Below are 22,645 nucleotides of genomic sequence, written 5' to 3'. Positions count from 1 at the left end.
TTTATAATAGTATAAAACATAAGATACTTAGGAATAAATGTCAGACAGGTGTGAAAGGTTTTAACATGTAAAACTACAGAACTCTGCTAATATGAAATTTAAATAACCTTGAAAGTTAGAATGATATAGCATGTTCAATGGTTAGGAAACAAAATATCTTTTTTTTTTTGGCCGGGGCTGGGTTTGAACCTGCCACCTCCGGCATATGGGGCCGGTGCCTTACTCCTTTGAGCCACAGGTGCCACTCAGGAAACAAAATATTTTTAAGTTAACAGTTTTCTCTAAGATGATGAATGTAATTTCAAAAACCCATAGTTTCTATAGATTAATTTTAAAATGTATATGGAATAATGAAAACCTTATAGTCTAAGCTGACTTAAAACGCAAAAAGAAAAGGACTGAGAACCACTCAGTAAGTCTCGAAAATAGGAATAAATTTGAAGGACTCATACCACTAGGTTTGAAAACTTATTAGAAAGCTCAGTGGCACATGGTAGATGGCCCAGAAATATGTCCACACATACATATGTGATGAATTGATTTTCAGAAGGGCTTAGAATATTCAATAGGTAAAGGAAAGTCTTTTGAACAAACAACTCAATAAATGTATGGCAAAAAAGAAAAAAAAGAATACTGATCCCTATCTCATAGCTCATCATACCTTATACAGACTTGAATGTGAAATTTTAAACTATAAAATCTCTAAAAGTAAATAGAAAAATTCTTCATGACTTGGAGGAAAATAAAGATTTCTTAGGACACAGAAAACACTAAACGTCAACAGTAAAGATGTTATTAAGAAAAAGCAAGCACAGACTGGAGGGAAATCATTTTTGCACACACAGATATTTCCTGTGTACTATATACATGTCTGTCAGATTATATGGGAAATCTGGCAAATATTATACAGGACCATTACAAAACACCAGTGTACACTCTGTGTATATTCACTCACATTCTGTAGACATTAACACTCCACAGATCAATGAAAAAAGGCAAACAGTCTAATAAAAAAATAGGCAAAAGTTTGAGCATACACGTTCCTGTGTATAAAGGAATACACAGATTACCAATAAGCAAAACAGCATCACTTCCATGGTACTTCTGGCAAAATTGTATAGCCAACAGTTATTCATGAGGAAATGTGAGACAAACCCAATTAGAGCAACTGCCTACAAAATTACTCTTCAAAAAAATCAAACTCAAGAAACACAAAAGAGAATGGAGATTATTCCAGATGAAAAGATAATGAAATGATATGATGAATAAATAATATGTCATACTGATTGGATTGGAACGAAAGGACATTATGGGTCAATTGACAGAATTTCAATATGGACTGTGCATTAGATTACAGCCCTATTCCAAAATTGAATTTTATAATTATATTACGTGTGCACTGTATTATGATAGGACATATGTATTTTCCTCTATTACATTTATTTAAAGTTCAAGAACAGGCAAAATTAACACATGATGATAGAAATCACAACAGTAGTTGGCTCAGGTGGATGGAGATTGATTTAAGGGAAGCCTTAGGGACTCTTGTGATGGAAATGCTTTATTTCTTGCTCGATTTGGTGGATATACAGGTGTGGATATATTTACCATGACTCAGCTATACTCCTGAGATCTATACATTTCACTCTTTAAAAGAAAGTATGGCTAAAGATCACTTTCCTAATCAGATGAAAACACTTGAGTTTGCAATGCTTACTGTAAAACCAGTGCAAAGAAATTTGCAGCTAAACACACCCAGCAAAAATTGGAAGGTTAAATAAAAATAATCTCAGTCCTTCCAGTCATTCAGCACGAGTTATATACAATGAATAACAGTTATAATGACATCTCACCTCTCTGTAAATTTAAATGCAGAGTGTGATGAGGTAATGTCTGCAGTGTCTTAAAGACAAAAGCACAGATTTTTCATTTTAATATTTCAAGGTTCTTTTTTCATATCTGATAGTAGAAGATAAATGTTTGCAATCCAAGGACCTGGCAGTATGCTTCTTATCAATGCATCTGGAGGAAAAATCATATTTGGGCATCTTTGGCCACCTAACACATAAGTTGGGGTGAAGACGTGAGATTCTCGAATTTGGAATAGATGAGAGAGGAACGTAGGGAAGGGCAGCAGCTCAGCCCCAGACCACCAGGAAGACCACACAGCTGGGCTTCCCAGCCACAGAAGGAGGCCACAAAGTGACACTGTCCTGGGGAGGGGGGTATTTAGAAATATTAACAGTTATCTTGCCCTGGTGGAATGACAGGCTAGCCTCAATTCTCCCCCCTCTTTATTTAATCTATACTTTCCAGTTTTTCAACTAAGATATATTACTTTTGTAATCAAAATTAAAAACTAAAGAAACATTGTATCTATTAATCATTATGGGACAAATCCTTAAGGGATCACAAAAATTCTCTTGGTAAACAAAACATATCCCCTCCAGCAAGGTTTGTTACCAGGCACAGAAATCCTGTCACACATGGTCACAATTATGTCAAAATGACCCACTTATGCCTAGAAAAAATATGTCACAATGTTGATTTGTATGCCCAAGGCTGCTTGGCCTATTGGTAACTTTTCTTCTTTTGATTTTCATATAGTTCCTTTAATATGCATGCATTTCTTTTTAATGGAGATACGTATTTTAAAAAACATGCATGTGTGGTTATTACCATATAATAAGAAGAAAATAGTCCATTTATGTGACAGAAAAATAATGGAATGGAAAATTTGATTTTTGTTAAACATATTAAAAATTCCTATGGAACCTTCTCTAGGATTAAGATTCTACTTTGCGGTCACGGTCCTGGGGTGTGCCTGATCTTTTGGGATAATGATTAGTAGTACCCATTTCACTCTCAAAATTGTCCCAGATTGGATGTCAAATTATATGACCACCCTACTTAAGATGCCTTTAGAGACATTTAAAGCATGATACTTAATACAAAGTTTATTTAGCTTCTACCCATTCTTAGAGACTTCATAGAAATTTACATGCAATTACCATTTGTAATTAAAACTATAAAAGATTATTTCCTATGAGAACATAATGAGTGTGAGATAATCAGTCTGCCAGTAGTTTCCTTTGTTCCTATCAGCAATTCTCTGGTGAAAAATCTCTAAATAACTTGAGAGAAGTAAAAAGCTAAAATGACTATTAATTTTGGAGGGGGAGTATTTCCTCTCTGTTTGTAACTTGGGGTGGGGACATGCCGGTTTTGAACTAGAGATTTTCAGGGAACTTTCATTGTTTATACTGGTCACCTGGGTTGCATTACCATTGATCTTGTTAAGGCAATCAGGAAATAGTAATTTATAGAAGTTTGCTGATACTATGCTTACCAGTTTTGAAAATAGTGAAATTTCATTCTGATTAGGGATTGCAGTTTATCAATAAAACCAGCCCTTTTTAGGCGACATGTAAAACCACTACACCTGCCTCCTAACCACTGAGTAAGTGTATTTGGAAGTTGTTTAATTATCTGTATGTGCCACTTCCTTCCGTAATTTGTTTTCCTGCAGATGGAACTCCCAAAATTATTTCTGCCTTCAGTGAAAAGGTGGTGAGTCCCTCAGAGCCGGTTTCCCTTATGTGCAACGTGAAGGGGACACCCCTGCCCACTATCACATGGACCCTGGATGACGACCCCATCCTTAAGGGTGGCAGCCACCGCATCAGCCAGATGATCACGTCAGAGGGGAACGTGGTCAGCTACCTGAACATCTCCAGCTCCCAGGTGCGGGACGGGGGAGTCTACCGCTGCACGGCCAACAACTCAGCGGGAGTCGTCCTGTACCAGGCTCGAATAAACGTAAGAGGTGCTTGTCAAATCAGCTCCTCAAAAAAACACACATAACTCATTGTAGTGGAGAAGAAGGTTTCTGCATGCACCGAGCTGAGTCTTGGAATGCCAAAACGGATTAACTGCTGCTTCCCATTCCTCCCCTTTCCTTCCTACTCAGGAATGGCACTGACTGGGTTAATGTTGGAAATGACATTCTGGTTTCTTTAGTCAGCTTGTTCCCTGTTTTTAACTCCGAGATCTGTCCACTCAGTCTCTCCTTTCTGGTTTATGCTGTGCATGCCTTTTCTGTCTCTTCTCCTCCGTCTCACTATGTTCATGGTAAACCTCATGTACATGGAATTAAACTTACATTCATGGTGCAACGTAACATAACCTCCATCCTCATCATCTGTTTTACAGAAAGAGTTGAACAATCGATCAATTGCTACCAGTGTTTCCCCCAAAAGAGCGTGATTGTTCAGTGTAGACTAGTTACTTCTATTGATCAGATTGCCTTTTACCTTGTAATTCATACTTTAAAAGAAGTAGCTGATAAAGTGTTTAACACTCATCAAACTCATTCTCAGAAAAGAAAAGAAAAACCTTCTTAGGGAAATATTTATTTAACTGAAAAATATTTGCTTACATGAAAAGAATGTACATTTTATAACTCAAGGAAAAGTGTACCCATTTCCCCACATGAGATGTACACTTAAATTATTTTCAAGAGTTTCTTTGTGTCTCTGCAGGGCCTGCAAGCATTCGACCAATGAAAAATATCACGGCAATAGCAGGACGGGACACGTACATTCACTGTCGAGTGATTGGCTATCCGTATTATTCCATCAAATGGTACAAGAACTCTAATCTGCTTCCTTTTAACCACCGCCAAGTGGCATTTGAGAACAATGGAACTCTCAAACTCTCTGATGTGCAAAAGGAAGTGGATGAGGGGGAGTACACGTGCAACGTGCTGGTTCAGCCACAACTCTCCACCAGTCAGAGCGTCCACGTGACGGTGAAAGGTAAACCACATTCTTCCCACCCCCACCCAGCTCACTCCGTAGCCCGACTATTTCCCTAGACCAGCAGCTAGTGTTGTGGGGTGAGAAAAGACCCCATGGGCAAATTAACGTCCAAATGGAGTCTTTTATTAGCTGGCTGGCAGCTGACTCTACAGTCTTAGAAAAGGAACGAGGAAACAGCCCAACCTAAACATTTTCAAGGTAGGGTGGGCTACGTGAACTGATGCAAGCAAGCAGACAACCGGTTCTATCTGGTCAGTTAACAGAAGCTGATATGGCAGTTAGCAATTATGCCGCTGTAGGTTTTTTAAAAAAAGTTTATCAGGAAGTTGCAGCCTCCTGGGTGATATAACCGACCTTCACACAAGCAGACTTTGTATTTGCGGTTAGCAGATAAGTAACAACTTTTTACAATACAAGCTCAGTAAGATCTTATCCCATTTCTCCATTTCTTCCCTGTGCCCTGTGTCCTGTGTTCAGGAGAGGGGATGGGGTGTCCCGTCTCCCTCTCTCCATCTCACTAGAAGTGGAGGAATCTAATAATCTGCATGTTTAGCATAACATCATAAAGACTAAAGCATGACGTGTTCAGTAGGTGTCCTCTGTGCTACTGAATCTTGCAGAACCTATACATGGTATAATTCTCTCTCCATGGAAAATTGGAGTTTGGTTTCCAGAAGACGCATGTGGGTAACATCCCCATAGAAAAAGGAAACCCTCTGTTGGCTTGGTTATCTAGTTATACATCAGATAATCATAAAACACAATCTTTCTTTATCTAAGACCTCCTAAAAGTGAACCCAACTCTAAGAGGTTCTCAGTTAATGGATGAGGATTTCAAACAAGCTTCTTACCTCGAGTAGATATAAGAAGTATATATCCAAAGGGGCCATGGAAGGTTTCCCTGATTGCATTATCCATCAGGATGTAGACTGTAATGAATCAGGATGATCACTGGAGATGCTGGCAATCTTTTTTACCAGTAAAGACCAATAAAGTAGCAAGAACCACCCAAGGACAAGCAGCTTTGTAGTGGTGGATGCTGAGAACCCATTTCTTCCATTCCCCAAGTAGGTTTCTTCAGCTGAATATAAAGTAAAAAAAATTAATTACATAAATAATCTACTTGAAGTAGATCATAAAAATAGATCTAATATGTTATAAAACAATTTCCAAAATCCATGGAGGCCATGTCTGGACATGCTGAAATGCCTATCCAAGCCACCCACATTGTTCTCCCAGAGAACAATTAAAATTGCCTTTTATTGTCCTGGTGACAAAGTTGCATAGGTTTTCTGGGGTCTTTCTCAACCTCCCTCCCCCACAAACCCTGTTAGTTTTACTATTTTAGGAATACCTACAAACACACACACAAATAATATGTATGTATATGAAGTCATGTGTTATGTTTTAGATGTATTATATGTTAGGTACATTTGCCTCATTTTGAATGATTTTGAATCTTTTTTTAACAACCATGTATCTTAAACATTTTCTCCAATCATTACAAACTCTTGACAAGCCAGGCTGGTAAGTACAGTGTGAAGGTTCATCTTGTGCTTGTATCTGATGCTCAGCCATCATTGACTGGACACCTGCTCCGTGCAGGTGCCACACTAGGCACCGAGAAACAGTGATAGAGAAGGTAGACAAGGTCTTTTCCCTACAAGAGCTCTCTTTTTCAATCAGGACAGGAAAAAAATGAACAAATAAAAAACAAGTGAATAAAGCAAAAATAGGCACCCCCCAAACCCTAATAGTATTTGATGTTATGCATAGATTTAAAACATGGCAGCAGTTTAATAGTTGCAATAGATGCAGTGGAGGATCAGATACCATATCGATACTTTTTTTGTACTCTGCTATCTTTAAGTTCATTGGTCTAACATACCTTTTGAGTGAAAACTTTACCCACGCATGATTTTGTAACAGGATAAATTGATGGTTTGCAAATTATTGGTTTGCTGTGTTAAGTGGGTCTTCCAAATGTTGATACAATTCATTATACAGAATCAAAACATCACATTTGTTAATGTCACCATGATCTTATCAGAGAAGTCTTCAAGTATTGGTAAGCTGTCAAGCTCCTGGTGACAGATATAAGTCCTCTAAAATTATATTTTTGGCTTGAGAGTTTGAATTTTATTATTTGCAACAAACACTGTTAGTTGTAATATTAAGAGTAATGTGTTCATTTCTCTCTCTTTCAAGAACATTTTTACCAAATAGAGAAGTCCAAGTAACTATAGTCAGCTGTTAGGTAGCTGGTATTTGAAAAAAGAAATGGAATTCCATGAGAAAAACAACTAGCTGAGCTTGTAGCTCAAACAGGCTCACAAATGTTTTCCTTTGGGACAAACTTTCTGCTCGCTAGGCAGCAGAACACCACATGTATTCTTCCCATTTTATTACACAGAACATAAAACATTAAAAATGACGTGAGCCTGAGAGTCAAGATATAATCAAAAGTAATTGTTTTCGTTTATTCACCAAGTGTTTTTAAATGAGTCGATCCTAATAACAGACAACGCAGGTGTGTGGTGGTGAGTGACACATTTTGGTGGCACTGCCATGATTGCACTAAGCCCCAGAAGTCTCCCCCATCATTGCTTTTGCTCCAGCAGGACAAGTTGGGTGGAAGGATAATTCTGCTTAAGCCTATCTAGGATTTACCTAATACAAAATTTTATGTTCTGAATTTCTACGTGCTATGCAGGGCATCTTTCCCAAGTTCACATGGATGACATCTGAGCAAGGATATTTTCGGTAATTTGGTTTAAGATGCCACTTGCATTTCTTATTTAAGATGACTTCTAACTTTCAATACACAGTAACAATTATATACCATTAATAAGTTTAGCCTTTACTTTGAAAGGTCTTAACCAGCATGACTTCTGAACACTTAAATGTGGATTTTAAAATATTTTCAAATGTACTATGTAAATGAAATCATACCCCAGTGGCCAGGATCATAGTTCTTGAAGACGCTGTAAAAATGGAAAACCTGTACTATTAGGAAAGAGGATAAGGAACCAATGAAATTGTAAGAGAAAACATGGCATGGCATCTTGACTCATTTCAATCCTGTCGACCAGGATTGAAAAACATCCTTCTTATCTTGGCCATCCACACGCTCCCCATTACCTTTCCTGTTAGACCACAGGAATATTTTATCTGGGCAGCTGTGAAAGAGCAAATCTGATGCCTCAGAAGTTGGCTGAGTAGAGTATAAATGACTTAACACAAAATTAAATAAGTGAGGTGAAGGCTATGTTAACCAGTTTGATGTAAGCATCCAAATTATATGTAAAATGAGCACATTGTACCCTATAAATGAAGTAATGTATAACACAGTAAAATAAATAAAATTAGAAATGAACCCACTCAATCCCCTCAATCCCAGCAATAATGCAGCAACCTGAAAAACAAGGCTTTAAATCTAGTTTTCAGGAGGTTCTCCTTGCACACTGAATGTACTAGTGAAGTGTGTGTGAGTGTGTGTGTGTGTGTGTGTTCAGATGACAGCTGGAAACAACACTATTTTTCCATCGTGCCTTTTTTGGTATTAGTCATGACCCTCTGCTTATTTTGTAGCATATGCAGGAAAACTTGAAAAAATAAAACAAAGACTGATGTAAATAACAAGCTTATCACTGATGGTGGCTGACACTTAAGCAGTTCTCAAATAGATTTAACTATCTAGAAGTGCAATTCTGCTGCCTCCAAACATACAGGCAGAAATAACGGTCAGTTCCCTTCTTTCACTTCATTTCATTGTAACAAGCAGTTTTATATTTAACACATTCCAAAGCTTTGCCTTTCCCCTTTTGGGTGCCACATTGAACTTGAATGGTGCCTAATTGAGTCTCTTAATTGCTGGGGACCAACACTTGCAGGAAAGTTAATTGGCTGCTAGATAAAAATGTCAGCTTCTATTTATATTTATATAAAACATTATAGTTTACAAAACACTTTCATATGTGTCACCTTAATTAATGCTCCACAGTGACTCTGTAATGTAGATAAAGCACAATCAGAGACACAGGACAGGAGAGAGATTTGTACAGTATAGTTCTCTCCATCCGGTAATGTGCTCAAGGCTCAAATGCAGATCTTTGGATTCCAAAAGAAAAGAAACTCATGCTGCAAAGGGAAGCCCGGGTGGGAATGAAGAATGGAGATGAAGAACCCAGGGAGGAAGCTATTTAAAAATAAAAAAGAGAGACAAATGAAAAAGTAGGGCAAAAAATATGGAGGGACCAACTTCAAAGAAAGAATTCATTACATTGGGGAGATAAAAGGAAGGCATTGGGTTTGGTGAAGGATGGCAGGTAGGACCCAAAGAGGATTCCAGAGGTTCTGGTTCAGATGATGGAGAGCCTGCGGGGTGTGTTCTGGAATGTCAGTGGCCTGGAGGAGCCTCAGGAGCATGGGGTTTGCTAGACAGTGTCTGTGGATCACCATTCTGGATTCCATCCGACTATGAGAATTTGAAATGTAGCCTTGGGGAGCCGGCTAACATTAGCAGAGAACAACAGTTGAAACTGTAAGTGGACGAGTCTCAAACATCAGGTTTTGGAATGGTATTTTATAGGTCTTTAGATTAAGGTGACCAGATTTTATCATTGGCAAAGCGGGACACCATGGGGAGGGGGCGGGGCCTGACATCAATGCAAACGTTGATAAGTAGTTCTCGATAATCAGTTCTCAACAATTTATTTGTTATTATTAAAGTTTAACATTATAAAATTAACAAACATAATATAAAACGCATATCCTGGCAAAATAGCCACATGGCAGGCAAATATATTCCCTTCCTGCTGTCCCACGTTCCTTAGCTTGTCGTGCATTCTTTCCAAAAATTGGGGCTTTTTTTAAACGCTGCAGGATGCAGGACAAATTGTTAAAAATTGGGACAGTCCCGCCAAAAGCTGGACATCCGGTCACCTTACTCTGGTGGGGGGGGCTACTTGTTTGTTCTAGACAGCTCCTTCTGAGCTAATTGTCCTTGCCTAGAAGCAAGGGAAGGAGCCAGTTTGACTTCTGATACCTTGCCCAGGAGGGAGTGGGGAGTTTACATTAGCCTTTTCATTTCCAAATGAAGTTACATTAACCTCTTCATTCCCAAATGGAGTTACATTAACCTTTTCAGCAGCCGAACCCTATATTCCCTTCCCTGTTGTCCCACGTTCCTTAGCTTGTTGTGCATTCTTTCCAAAAATCGGGACTTTAAAAAAAAAAAAAAAAAGGATGCAGGGCATCCTCCATTTGCCATGCAGGATGCAGGTCAAATTGTTAAAAATTGGGACTATCCCGCCAAAAGCAGGATGTCTGGTCATCTTACTTTGGATTTATGTTTTGCCGACAGTGAGATCAGATAGTGGTGCTGGAAACGCAGAGTGCAATCCTGAGCGGTCACTCTTCCGTGCTTTGTTCCACAATACATTCAAAGCCCTGCCCTACACTCATTTCAGACAGCTTTTCACCCGGCCCTCCTTCCATGGAGGAGGGGAGTTAGGTGTCACTGCTGGGGGTCGGCTTCTGCGGCAGTGGCCCTTTGTATGCTGTGTCCTGGAGCTGGACCGGGACACTGTTCTGCACGTTCAGACGTAAAAGTCCTGCCTCCACTGCAGCTTTTTGTCCCCTGCCATCCCTCCTCTGTCACTGTGACTGCCTCGCTGCACTGCTGTTGGCACAGCCGGGAAACGGATGCTAAATTTATACGGTTCTGAGAGTGGGTCTGTTCTCCTTTGGTCTGTGTGTGAGCCACGGGATGAGCCTTCTAAGGACATCAATCTTCCAGGGCTCCGATGACTAATGCCTTCTGGCCCGTGTGGAGAGACAGCTTTGCACCTGCTAGCACCTTGGCAGTGTCCACACTCCCATTTTCTGACATTTGTTCGTTTATCGTTCCACCCGGAGCACCATCACTCTCGGCTGGGCAGCTCTGTGGGGGGAGGAACATTTCTCTCCTTATCCCTCACTTTGGTCCATTCTCTCTTGCTAGCTCTCGAGTCACTGGAGTCATTTACAACATGGGTCGTAGAAAGTACACGTTTCATGGTTCATTTTCTCTTTTAATCCCTCATTAGAGATGAACGATGTTTAATTTAGGCTCCTATTTGCAGGTGTTGTGTGTGAGTGGCCATACATTACAGGTTTTTGCAAAATGTTTATTTTTCAACAACTACTTAGGGAATGCAGAGTTTTCATTATAAATAAGCCAAAAATAGACCCAGGGGAGCATATAACAATAATACATTACGTACATAATTTTTTCAAGGTAACTTATGATTTCAAATGGGAATTTAAATTCTTTTTGTTAATTTAAGACCCTAATGTAAGGAAAGAAGGCTAAGGAAGTGGGATCTTTCACTGTCTCTCCTTTCCTGACGCCCCAGGAAAGTGCTCATGCCCAAACCTTCCTCAGCCCCCCTTTGCTCCGCAGACCTGGGGGTTTATGCTCTTGAGTGTCTACCCAAGTGATGCGGGATGTGGGGACTGACCTTGGAGCTCAACTCACAGCTTATCTTTCCTTCAGACACATTTTTCCTGGAGGTAGAATGACTTATAATTCTTAGGTTCTAGAAAATGGAGCAGGTACCTTAATAAAAAACACATTATTAAATATTTTAAAATAACATTTCAAATTGTTTCACCTTAAGTAGAGGGAAAAAAAGAGACCATGTATAGGATTTTTAGTGATATAGAAGAATGCTGTATATATGTAATTTTTACATTGATGGATAAAATTGTACTTACTGTACAATAAGTACTTACTGTACTTACTGTACAATTAAGTACTTACTGTACTTACAGTCTGAAGTTTTGAAGTATACCATATTATACTTTGTATAATGTGCATTGTTTTCCCCAAATTTTTGAGGGGAAAAAAGGGAATGTATATTATAAGTAGGGTAATGCTAATTCCATATTTATATAAATGTTTTTAATTCATTCAGTTATGCTTATTCATTAAAAGTGTAACTCTAGGAAGTCATAATGGTATCTGTATGTAAAATACAGAAATCCCAGAATACAATGATCAGTTTTGTGAAACTTACGAAGAATTTGCAACAACTGTATTTTCAGCAAAGAGCAACAGGTCTCTTTGCATGCACAGTAGGAAAGCACCAGCAATCTAGCTGGTATTTTAAAAATATATATTGCAAAATCCATTGGAAAATACCAAAATGGTTTTTATACACCTCAAGCTTCAAGCTAACATTGATTAAATCCACTCAAGAGTGTGGCAACAGAGCTGCCAAGAGGCACTTCGGGCCTTCTTTATTTTACGTAAAATTTCTTGTACCCTAATGTGGTAAAAATAAATGCTAAAATTTCTTTATAATATAAAATACAAAAACATAAACAAATAAAAATTTGATTTAAGAAACTGAAATGAAAGATTTATTTCCTGAAAATGTTTTGGCCACAAACATGGGAGTCCATCTTACATGGAAGAACATGATATGCAGAAAAATAGGGGGTATATATTATGGGATGGCTGAATCTGGCTAATTAACATATGCGTTCTCCATAGGATTATCATTTTTGTGGGGAGAAAAACTTTGCTTTCACTTTTTTAGCAGTTTTCAAGAATACAATATACTAACTATAGTTGCCATGCTGTACAATAAATCTCTTGAACTGTTTCCTTCTGTCTAACTCAAACTTTGTGTCCTGGGACCAATGTCTCCTCAAACACCCCACCCCTGATCACCACCATTCCTTCTATGAGATCAGCTTTTTAAAAGGATTCTATGAATAAGTGAGATCATGTTATCTTTCTGTGCCTGGATTATTTCACTCAATATAATGTCCTACAAGTTGATCTATATTGTTAAAAAAGACAGGATTTCCTTTTTTTTTTTTAAGGCTAAATAGTATTCTGTCTTGTACAGACGCCATCTTTTCTTTGTCCGTTTATCCACTGATAGACGCACAGGCTGATTCCAGATTTTGGCCTTTGTGGACAACGCTACTGAATCATAGAAATACAGATGCATCTTTGACATGCTGATCTCATGTCTTTTGAATATGTACCCACTAGTGGGATTGCCGGATAACCTGGCAGTTCTATTTTTTAATTTTTGAGGAAGCTTCCTACCATTTTCTATAATAACTGTTCTAATTTACATTCCCCCACAAAGGCTTTCTTTTCTCCACATCCTTGCCAATACTTATCTTTTGTCTTTTTGATAATAGCCATTCTAACAAGTGTGACGGGGAATCTCACTGTGGTTTTTAAAACTTTGCTCTTCCCTGATGATTAGTGAAACTGGGCAATTTTTCATACATTTATTGTCCTTTGTAGGTCTTATTTTAAGAAATATCTACATATGCCCTTTGCCCATTTTTTAAAACTGGGCTATTTTTGCTATTGAGCTGTTCAAATGGCTTATATATTTTGGATATTAACCCCTTATCAGATAGATAACTTGCAAATATTTTCCCCATTCTGTAGGTTCTGTCTTCTCTCTGTTGATTTTTTTTTGTCTTTTTTTTGTGTAGAAGCTTTTTCGTTCCATATAATACCATTTATCTATTTTTGCTTTTGTTGCCTATGTTTAGGGGTCATAACAAAAAAAAACCATCGCCCAGGGCGATGTCAGGGAACTCTCCCCCTGTGTTTTCTCGTAGTTGTTGAAGTCTTTAATCCATTCTGAGGTGATTTTTGTATGTGGTGAGAGGTTAAGGGTCTGATCTGATTGTCCTGCATGTTGATATCTAGTGCTCCCCACACCATCTACTGAAGAGATTATTCCCCCCTCTCCACTGTGTGTGGGCTCATTTATTGAATGTCAGTTGGCTGTAAATGGCTGGGCTGTTTCTGGGCTTTCTTTCCTGCGCCCTCTGTCTGTGTGTCTGTTTTTACACCAGCATCGTGCTTTTTTGTTACTAGGCTTTTGTAGCATATTTTGAAGTCAGGTCATGTGATGTCTCCGGCGTTGTCTTTTTTGCTGAAGATTGCTTTGACTGTTCAGAATCTTTTGTGGTTCCAGCTTTACCTTAGAATTTATTTTTTTCTATTTCCTTGAAGAATATAATTGGTATTTTAATAGAGATTGCCCTGAATCTTTACATCATTTTGGACAATACGGACATTATAAAAATATCACTTCTTCCCATTCATGAACACAGGATAGCGTTCCATTTATTTGTGTCTTTCTCAGTTTCCTTCATCAATGTTTTAAAGTTTTCAGTATAGAGATCTTCCATTTCCTTGGCTAAATTTATTCCTAAAGTTATTTTATTTTTTTGTAGCTATTATAAATAAGGATGTTTTCTTGATTTTTTGATAGTTCATTGTTAATTATAGAAATGTAGTGATTTTTATATTGATTTTGCATCCTACCACTTTAGGATATGATCAATTTAGTAGATACAGCAAAAGCATTTGACAAAGTTCAACATCTTTTTATGAAACACCCTCAATAAGTTAGAGAAAGGATGAGTACATATCAACACAACGAATGCCATACATGACTACGGCAAACCCACAGCTAACATCACTCTCAACTGGGAAAAGCTGAAAGCTTTTCTTCTGATATTGGAAATAAGCAAAAAAGATGCACTCACCTTTTCTACTCAATATAGTCCTGGAAGTTCCAGGCAGAGCAATTAGGCAAGAGAAAGAAATAAAAGGCATCCAGATTAGAAAGAAAGAAGTGAAATTGTCTTTATTTGCTAATACACAATCATATATATAGTAAGACTCCCCAAAGTGTTAGAACTAATAAATGAATTCATCGAAGTTGCAGTATACAAAATCAACATACAAGAATACAACTTAAGTAAGTTAAAATGGTGAGAGAGATTATGCTTTTCAATACTTGTGATGCTTGCAGACAGGGGAAACTTAGAGTTGGAGAGAATGAAGTAGAGATGAGAAAGGAAAAGAATGCCAAGAATATTACTTATACTTTTACCGTCTGACTCACAATTAGCTTCTCTGCAAATGCACGCACATACGGGTGCACACACAGGAACAAACCCTTTGCTAGTACCAAAGCTCCAATAATGAATGCTATTTTAAATCAGAATTATTCAGAATCATGCATTGGGATCTTTTATGTGGATTGGTACAAAATGCAGATGATTACTTAAATACATAACTTCAACAGAATTGCATACATACACACATTTATATATATTATATTTATAAAGATACATCTATATTACATATAAATATAAGACACGTGTTAAATATACATATATTTACATACATTATATTAATGTACAGCTAGATATAAAAAATTATCTATACACATGACATATGTGCTTATAGATGAATAAGTAGATATTACAATTATAGAGTCTTAGGGCTGTAAATGAACTTGGAGTTCATCCAGACCAGCCTCCATGGTATACTCAGTATGTGCCTGACCATACCCCATGTTTTTCTAGGCTCTGCCTGCACAGTCTGTGCAGTGGGGCTCTAGGCTATAAGCCCTTCCTGAATCTACATGGCTGTGATGCTGATAGTTGTTCTTCCTCCCGTCCAGTACAAATCTGCCCTCGCTGGCTCTTCCCTTCTTTCTGGTTCCATTATGCCCCTTAGGGCAGCACTGAACAGCTCCCTTCTCTTCTTGTAAAGTTACCAAAGGTGCAGAACAGGGAGCCCCTGTCTTCCAGCTAACAACCTATTTGTTCAACTACTTTGTATGCAGCAGAGTTCAGCAGGCATTTCCTTTATAAGGATACACTGATGTGTCTGTTTACCCTCAAAGAAACTCGACCCTTTGGTACTTTCTGATGTATAAAAGAGGGAAATGAGAGTGCCACCTCCATCCAGAAGACAAGACTTCTCTGTTGGAACTCTTCTCCCACCATTGAGTCACAGCACTGGACTCACCAACAAAAATCCCTAACAGTGCCGTCCATCCATCAGCCAGGATTTTTTTTTTTTTTTTTTTTTTGCAGTTTTTGGCCAAGGCTGGGTTTGAACCCGCCACCTCCGGCATATGGGGCTGGCACCCTACTCCTTTGAGCCACAGGCACCGCCCCATCAGCCAGGCTTTTGTTCTGTTTTGTCGGCTTTTGGTTTATACCTCACCACTGTCATCAGTCCATGATAAGTTCCCTATTTTGTTTTATTTTGACTTGTCTCTTTTTTTGACCATCCACCAATTTAGGGATCATTTTACGCTTATGGGTACTTAATATATTTATTTAAATTTACTGAATAAATTTATATATTGAATCTACTTAATATATTTATTTCAAGTCTATTTAATGTATCTATTTTAAATCTTTCTAATGGCCTCTCTCTATATATGTATGTGTATATATAGGTGTATACATAGGTTTATATATGCGTGTGCATATATATATACACAAAGGTTGATATATGTGTATATATGTAGACATAGGTTTATATTATGTGTATGTGTATATATGTATATATAGGTTTATATACGTGTGTATATATACATACATAGATTTATATATGTGTGTTTATATGTATATATAGGTTTACATATGTGCATGTTGATATATACAGACATATAGGCTTATATATGTGTGTGTGTCTGTATAGGTATATATAGGTTGTCCCCCAACTCTCTGACTCTGTACACATGCTAGTATGAATATCCTGTAAATAAGTACATGTGTAAATTTTTATTTTTTTTTTAATAGTAGCATGGGGCCAGTAATAGAATTATCAGCTCACAGAATTTAACTGAACTTCATTAATAATTGCGCAGCTACTCTGCAAAATTCCTAATCGTACATGCTACCATCAGCTATGAATGAGAGATCCCCTTTGTCCTCCTCCTAAACAATAATTGCTACTATCTCTGTTTCTGCTTGCTGCGAATCTGGCTGATGTGAAGTTGTGCTTCATTTTAATTTGTTTTTCTCCCCTCACTAGAGTGGAATGAATCCTTACACTCACTAGACCTCTGGGCGCCCTCTGCCCGTTTTCTCTGCCTATTTGCCGTCAGCCTCGTTCCCCCGTGGCACTGTAGCTCTGCAGTGTAAGCACAAAGTCCTTCTTACTAGGCATGGCTTTGAGTGTCTTTTCCAAGACTGTCTCTTGTCTCTGTCTTCACTGGAATCTGGTTTTAGAAGTCACGGAACTCAGGAAGATCCATCCCACCTGTTTTCTGTATTTGTTCTGTATCTTTATTTCTATTGTCTACACTTAAGTCTTCAAGCCACACTGAGCTTCATAAACATCATAAAGGCAGGTCCGGTTTTTTGTATCTGTGTTGAGTCAGTTTCCCAATATATATTTTTAAATGACCCATGTTTTCTTGTACTCTTCGTATCCTGAAATACCATGATGGCCTTGTCAGAGGCGATCTTAGTTCTGTGAAATGGATTACATTTTTCTCTCTGGATGCCTCATCTATTTTTAAAAATAATGTTTGTTTTCTCCTTGTAGTTGTTGAGCACACATTTGTCTATGTGTTAGGTTAAACTGAACAATAATATTGTTTCATCTCTAGCTTTGCTTATTTTTTGTGCTTTTCAATTATGATCAATTATGAAAAGGTTGTTAATATTAAGAAACATAATCAGTTTCCATTTTTCTGCTATGATCTCTGATTTTTTGTCTTCTATGAATTAAATGATTAACAGATCACTCTTCTTGCCATTTTTATCTCACATTTCCTGGGGGCCACCTCCCATTTCTCTAACTCCTACTTTCCTGTAACCTTTTATTTTGTGATGTTATTCAAACCCAACTTTTAAACCTCACATTAAACACATATTGTAATTAATCTTACATCAATAGTTATTCTACCCAAATTATTTCCTATTATCTATTTCCTGGTCTCTCTTAGCTCACATGAGACTCTCTGAAGTACTGGCAGTGATGCTTGCAATAAATTCCATTTATTCTAAATCATTGGTTCTCAACCTTCCTAATGCCACAACCCTTTAATACGGTTCCTCATATTGTGGTGACCCCCAATCATAAAATTATTTTCATTGCTACTTCATAACTGTAATTTTGCTGCTGTTATGAATCATACTGTAAATATCTGATACGCAGGAGACCCCCAGTGGGGTTACAACCCACAGGTTGAGAACCGCTGTTCTAAATGGTCATAAATATGCTGGAATTATGTATCCATGGATATGAATTTCATTGTGCAAAGTTCAACTAGGTCAAAGAATTGGTTACTTTATCCAAGAAAGAGTTAGTTACTTGTTATGTGTCTCGATCTAGGCTTGGGAACAAAATACATCACTTTTGCTGAACAGAATTTTTCAAATTGTCTATAATTAACAAAAATACCTGGAAGATTTCACTCAGAATCTTTCACTTAAGGAATCAGAATGCGTCAATGCTGAAACCTATTTTGTCTGAATCCTCGTGAAGAAATTGAGACTCAGAGTTGTATAGGGACTTGCTCAGGGACACATAGCAGCCAGCCTTCAGCAGAGTAGAGAGTGGTCGTGGAATTAGTTTTGCACAGATTATGTTGATATGAGTATTGTGTGGGTGGACTGTAGAGGGGCACATCTCTTACTGATGTATTTTCAGTTATTTTGAAATATCGTTCCTTCACTGTATTACTAATTCAGTGTTCTGAAACTTGTTCCAAATCACTGAGCTGACTTAAGCTTTGTTGAAACAGTATGGCTACCTTTTCATACCCTTCTTTTCACCACGACATATTTTAGTTCTTAAAAAATACAGTCACTTCAATTCAGTTATGATTAATAACCAAGCTTCTGAAGAGAGATGACCTTTTTAAAGCCGAGGCCACAGAAAATACTTCTCAGGTAAAAAATAAGCATCACAAACAATTCTTATAAAGAAGATAATTGGAGAAAGAAGCTAAATTTTAAAATGCACGCCAGTGGCTTTATGAATCTTGTTTCTCCCTGTCACTGAGTCTAGCTGTCATTGTCTCTGCCTGGAGTCACACGGCTTGCTTTCTATCAACTTACACATAAACAAAAATAAGAGAGCTGCAACCCACCTGGATAGACTTTTCTCCAGCTAGATAACGGCCACATGAGCTAGGTTTCATTTTCTTGATGCCAGGATGGTTCAAATGGATTTTTCTTTTAATAATAAAGACACAGCATGGGTAACTCAGAACAGCTACTGGTCTAATCGCAGTCTTCAGGAGGCACCAACTGCCATCCTCCTCACACCAGCGCGACTCTAGTTGAAATACAGAAGTTGTCATGAGTTGTGAAATCATTCATCATTTTCAAGTGGTGAAGAAACTATTTATTTCAATGTAATGCGATTATGGTTTTAGAATATCTTCCTTAAGGAAAAAATTCTTAAAGAAACATTTTGTCCGGCTGAAGATTAGGATCCCCGCAAGAAACCATCCTACCCCCCGGCAAGCGTCTGGTGGAGGATATCGAAGGCGGTTAAGAAAACACTGTCATGCTCCTCAGACTTGATCTATTCTTTAAAAATCTCCAAATTCCAAGTAGTTCATCTTTTCTCTTTGTTCTATCTAACTGGCATCTTCTCTGCTCAAGAAAATGATTCTGTATTATGCCCTGTAGATGGTTTTGTTTTCCCCAAAATACTGTAATTGTTCTTTTTTTCTTTTCATCCGTAGACTTGCTTGACAATTTTAAGTAATTTTTGGCAAAAAAACATTATTTCTCTTACCTATCTTCTTATGTGTCTCAGTTATGGCTCCATAGCCCTTCCCACAATCCAGCTGTCCCAAATAACCATCTTGTACACCCTGTTCTTTTAAATAAGAACTACCTTGTTTAAAAGTCATCATGAAACAGTTAGCTACCCTTACCCTGGACGTAGTCCAAATACCAGCTGTGAAGACAACATTCTAGTTCTGAGCTTTGGCTAAATTTCTGGCAGCCTAATGAGTAAAAACAACCAAACACGACACACACAGCGTTTTGTTTGTTTATTTGTTTGTTTGTTAATGAAAAGAACTCTTAAAATCAAACTTTCAAACTCTTTTTTACCTTGCATCTATCTTTCCTTTTTCAGGAAAACAGCAAGGTACTGTTTATTTGTATAAAGGGCCCTTACTGAGAGAGCCCTCAGCACACATGATAATCCTCCCTTAGTCATAATACAAAATGAGCATAGGTGACAGGTGGATGGAGGGAAGGTAGGAGGCCTGGTTACAAATGGTCCTGTTTTTGTTCCCAGTGGTGCCTGACACTTTGGCTTTGATGCAGCCCACTGTTGCAGTCAGGTTCTTCAGGGAGCAGAGGCCAGACTGGAGCAAGTGTGCAGGATGTGTGTTACAGAATGCCAGTGGTTGCCTCTGCAAAGGCACAGGAAGGAAGAAGAATCAAGTGAAGGAAGGTGCAGGCCAGTGACAGCCTCATCTGACTCACCAGGGAGCTCTGGAGCCAGAGTAGATTTTCCGAGAGGTCCTGGCTTTGGGCACAGTTGCCTCCTCAGGCAGTTGTTGGCTGTGTGGCACTCAAAGTTGTACTGTCCTGGGGTGATGTGAACCCTGCAGCTGAGGCAATATCTGAAGTAGCTGACAAAGAAGAGGGTGCCCGTGACATGAACCGAGAGTAACATGTCTGGTTACCGGGCATGTGCATCTCCATGTACATCAACTTTGTCACTCAACAAATCTCTTTAGCTTCGTTCAGGTTATCTTTGTACATCTGCTGTTAATGAGATCAAGTGATAAGAGGATGGCCTCTACCAACAAGAGTGTGGGGACCAGGGGAGCACCTACAGTCAAGCAGCCACAGTGTGTGGCAGGGGAATTCACAAAGGTCCTGAGAAAGGGGCTGCAAAGGGTCAGAAACAGAAGCCATCATGACTGTGGAAGAACAGTGGGGGAAACCATCAGGCTGTGGAAGAACAGTGGGGGGAAAATAAGGAAGGCATTGATTCTCAACACAATGCCATCAAAAAGATGTGCAGCAGGAGTCTTAGAAGCAGAGAGAGTGGACATGGTCGGATGGAGCCGATTTTGGACCTGGGGTGAAATGAAAAGTCAGGAGTCAGAAAAGAATGTCCAGAAGAAACTGTTGAGCCTCTCAACAGGGATGGATCAAAGGGCTGGATCCTGGAAAGACCTCCTAAAGCAGAGAACGGCTGAGCTGTGCTTTCCCATCACAAGAGGGAGTGGGTGAGAACAGGGCCCACACAGAGCATGGGGACAGAGACGGGGCAGAGGCATGAGTCTGCACAGAGATGGGCATGAGACCTTTTAAAGCCTGGCACCTCCCATGTAATCCTACAGGTGGTGAAGTCATGGAAACAGAGGGACACACACATCACAGTGATTTAGAGAATAAACCGGGTTGAGGTACGTAGGAAGGACTGCAGTGCAGCAAGAGGGGGAAAAGCACACAGGAAGACTGACTAGGACACTGTTGGAAAAGTTGCCAGGAAAGGTAATGGGAGTATGTGTGGGAAGAGCAAACTGGACACCAGACATGTGGAGATGCAGAGTAGACAGGACATATTGAACCACTGACGGTGACTGGAGACAAAGGGGAATGTACAACTAGGCGCACTTTCCTCTTTCTGAGCCTCCTGCAGCTGGGAGACTTTACCGCCATCACCAGGAACAGAGAATTGAAGATGAAGTTCAGATTAAGAGGAAATGTGGTATGTTTGGTTTGGGATTTGAGATGCTTTGGGGACATCCAAATGGAGATATTTGCAGTATACCAAACAAGTGTGCTTAAAACCTGAGGAGTTTGGGGCTGAAAATTGAAATTAAAGCATTGATGCCATTAGGCTGACTGCTGGATCTAAAGGGCAGAGAAACAGGCAGCATGGCCGGCCAGGTCGCTAGGAATGACGCTCAATTAGAACATGATTAGCAAGGGGCTCCTCTTGCCATTTGAACTACTGAACTACTTATTGAAGGTTTTCAGTCTCTTTTGTAATTTGTGTATGATGCCTCTAATGAAACAGCCAGCCTTTTTATCCTTTGCCATGAGAGCAGTGAACTCTTATAAACTCTTATATAGTATTTGTCCAAGTTATGGATGTTTAAAATAAATATAAAGGAGCAGAGATAGTGACAAAATTTATTATTTTTGAGGCTAAATGACTGGTTCATTTCATTTAGTAGTGATTTTAAGTCACATTTATCATACACATATTGTGTAATTTGGTTTCAATAATTGAAAAAACTAACACTACATTGGTCATGTTGGAATCTTTACTGAGTAAACTGAGGGTACTAGTTCAGTTATGCATTATGAAATAACACGAGAAAATAAAACAGTTTAATCTCTTATTTAAAATGACAATATAGGTGGTCCCTCCAAGATGGCAGTGCAGAGGAGGAGCCTGCTGCTAAGTGTGAGGAACCAGCCTGCTCCTTGGTGCAGGGGTTGGGAGCCTGAGGCAGGTAGGGATGGCTGTTGGTTCAGGAACAGCTCCCTCTCCACTTTTGGACTGCTTCCTTCTCCATAGCGGGATGTGACCGCAGCCCTCCCCTCTCAGACTAGTCCTTCATTCCTAAGGCCTGGCACCTATTGCACTTGGTACTTGGGGAGAATTTCATCCTGTGTGTGCATGCTGCCTGGCCAGCCCTGCAGTGGTCAAGGGCATGGGGACTACTAGCTACTTGACTGGCACCTCAAGCAGGTGTTGAGGGTGGGAGCCTCCTGCAGCCAGAAGGGAACACGGCGCCAGCCCAGGTAGTGAGCCCACCACGGGACAGAGCAGTCATATCATAATAATAATAGCAAAATAATAAAATAAAATGTCAATATAACCTGAGTAAAAGAGTTTATCACAGCAGTATCCATGGCAGAAATAATGTTCTAGTACCACAGTTCTCAACCTGTGGGTCGCAACCCCTTTGGGGGTCGAATAACCCTTTCACAGGGGTTGCCTGAAATCATCCTACATATCAGATATTTACATTACGATT

At 38.9% G+C, this 22,645-nt stretch overlaps 1 protein-coding gene across 1 annotated transcript in view; it reads left to right on the top strand.

Moving 5' to 3' along the window:
• The window catches only part of DSCAM (DS cell adhesion molecule), a gene marked incomplete at its 5' end in the record, with an annotated part of 730,460 nt that overhangs the window by 428,618 nt on the left and 279,197 nt on the right, over positions 1-22,645 (top strand). The window contains 2 exons of the mRNA XM_012810262.1: positions 3,530-3,826; positions 4,542-4,817. Coding sequence (XP_012665716.1) covers positions 3,530-3,826; positions 4,542-4,817 — 573 coding nt within the window. The remainder of the gene's footprint in view (positions 1-3,529; positions 3,827-4,541; positions 4,818-22,645) is intronic.

The sequence above is a fragment of the Otolemur garnettii genome, unplaced genomic scaffold (assembly GCF_000181295.1).
Source record: "Otolemur garnettii isolate 467f Iridium unplaced genomic scaffold, OtoGar3 scaffold00128, whole genome shotgun sequence".
Lineage (NCBI taxonomy): Eukaryota > Metazoa > Chordata > Mammalia > Primates > Galagidae > Otolemur > Otolemur garnettii.
This window is presented reverse-complemented; position numbering and strand designations above follow the sequence as displayed.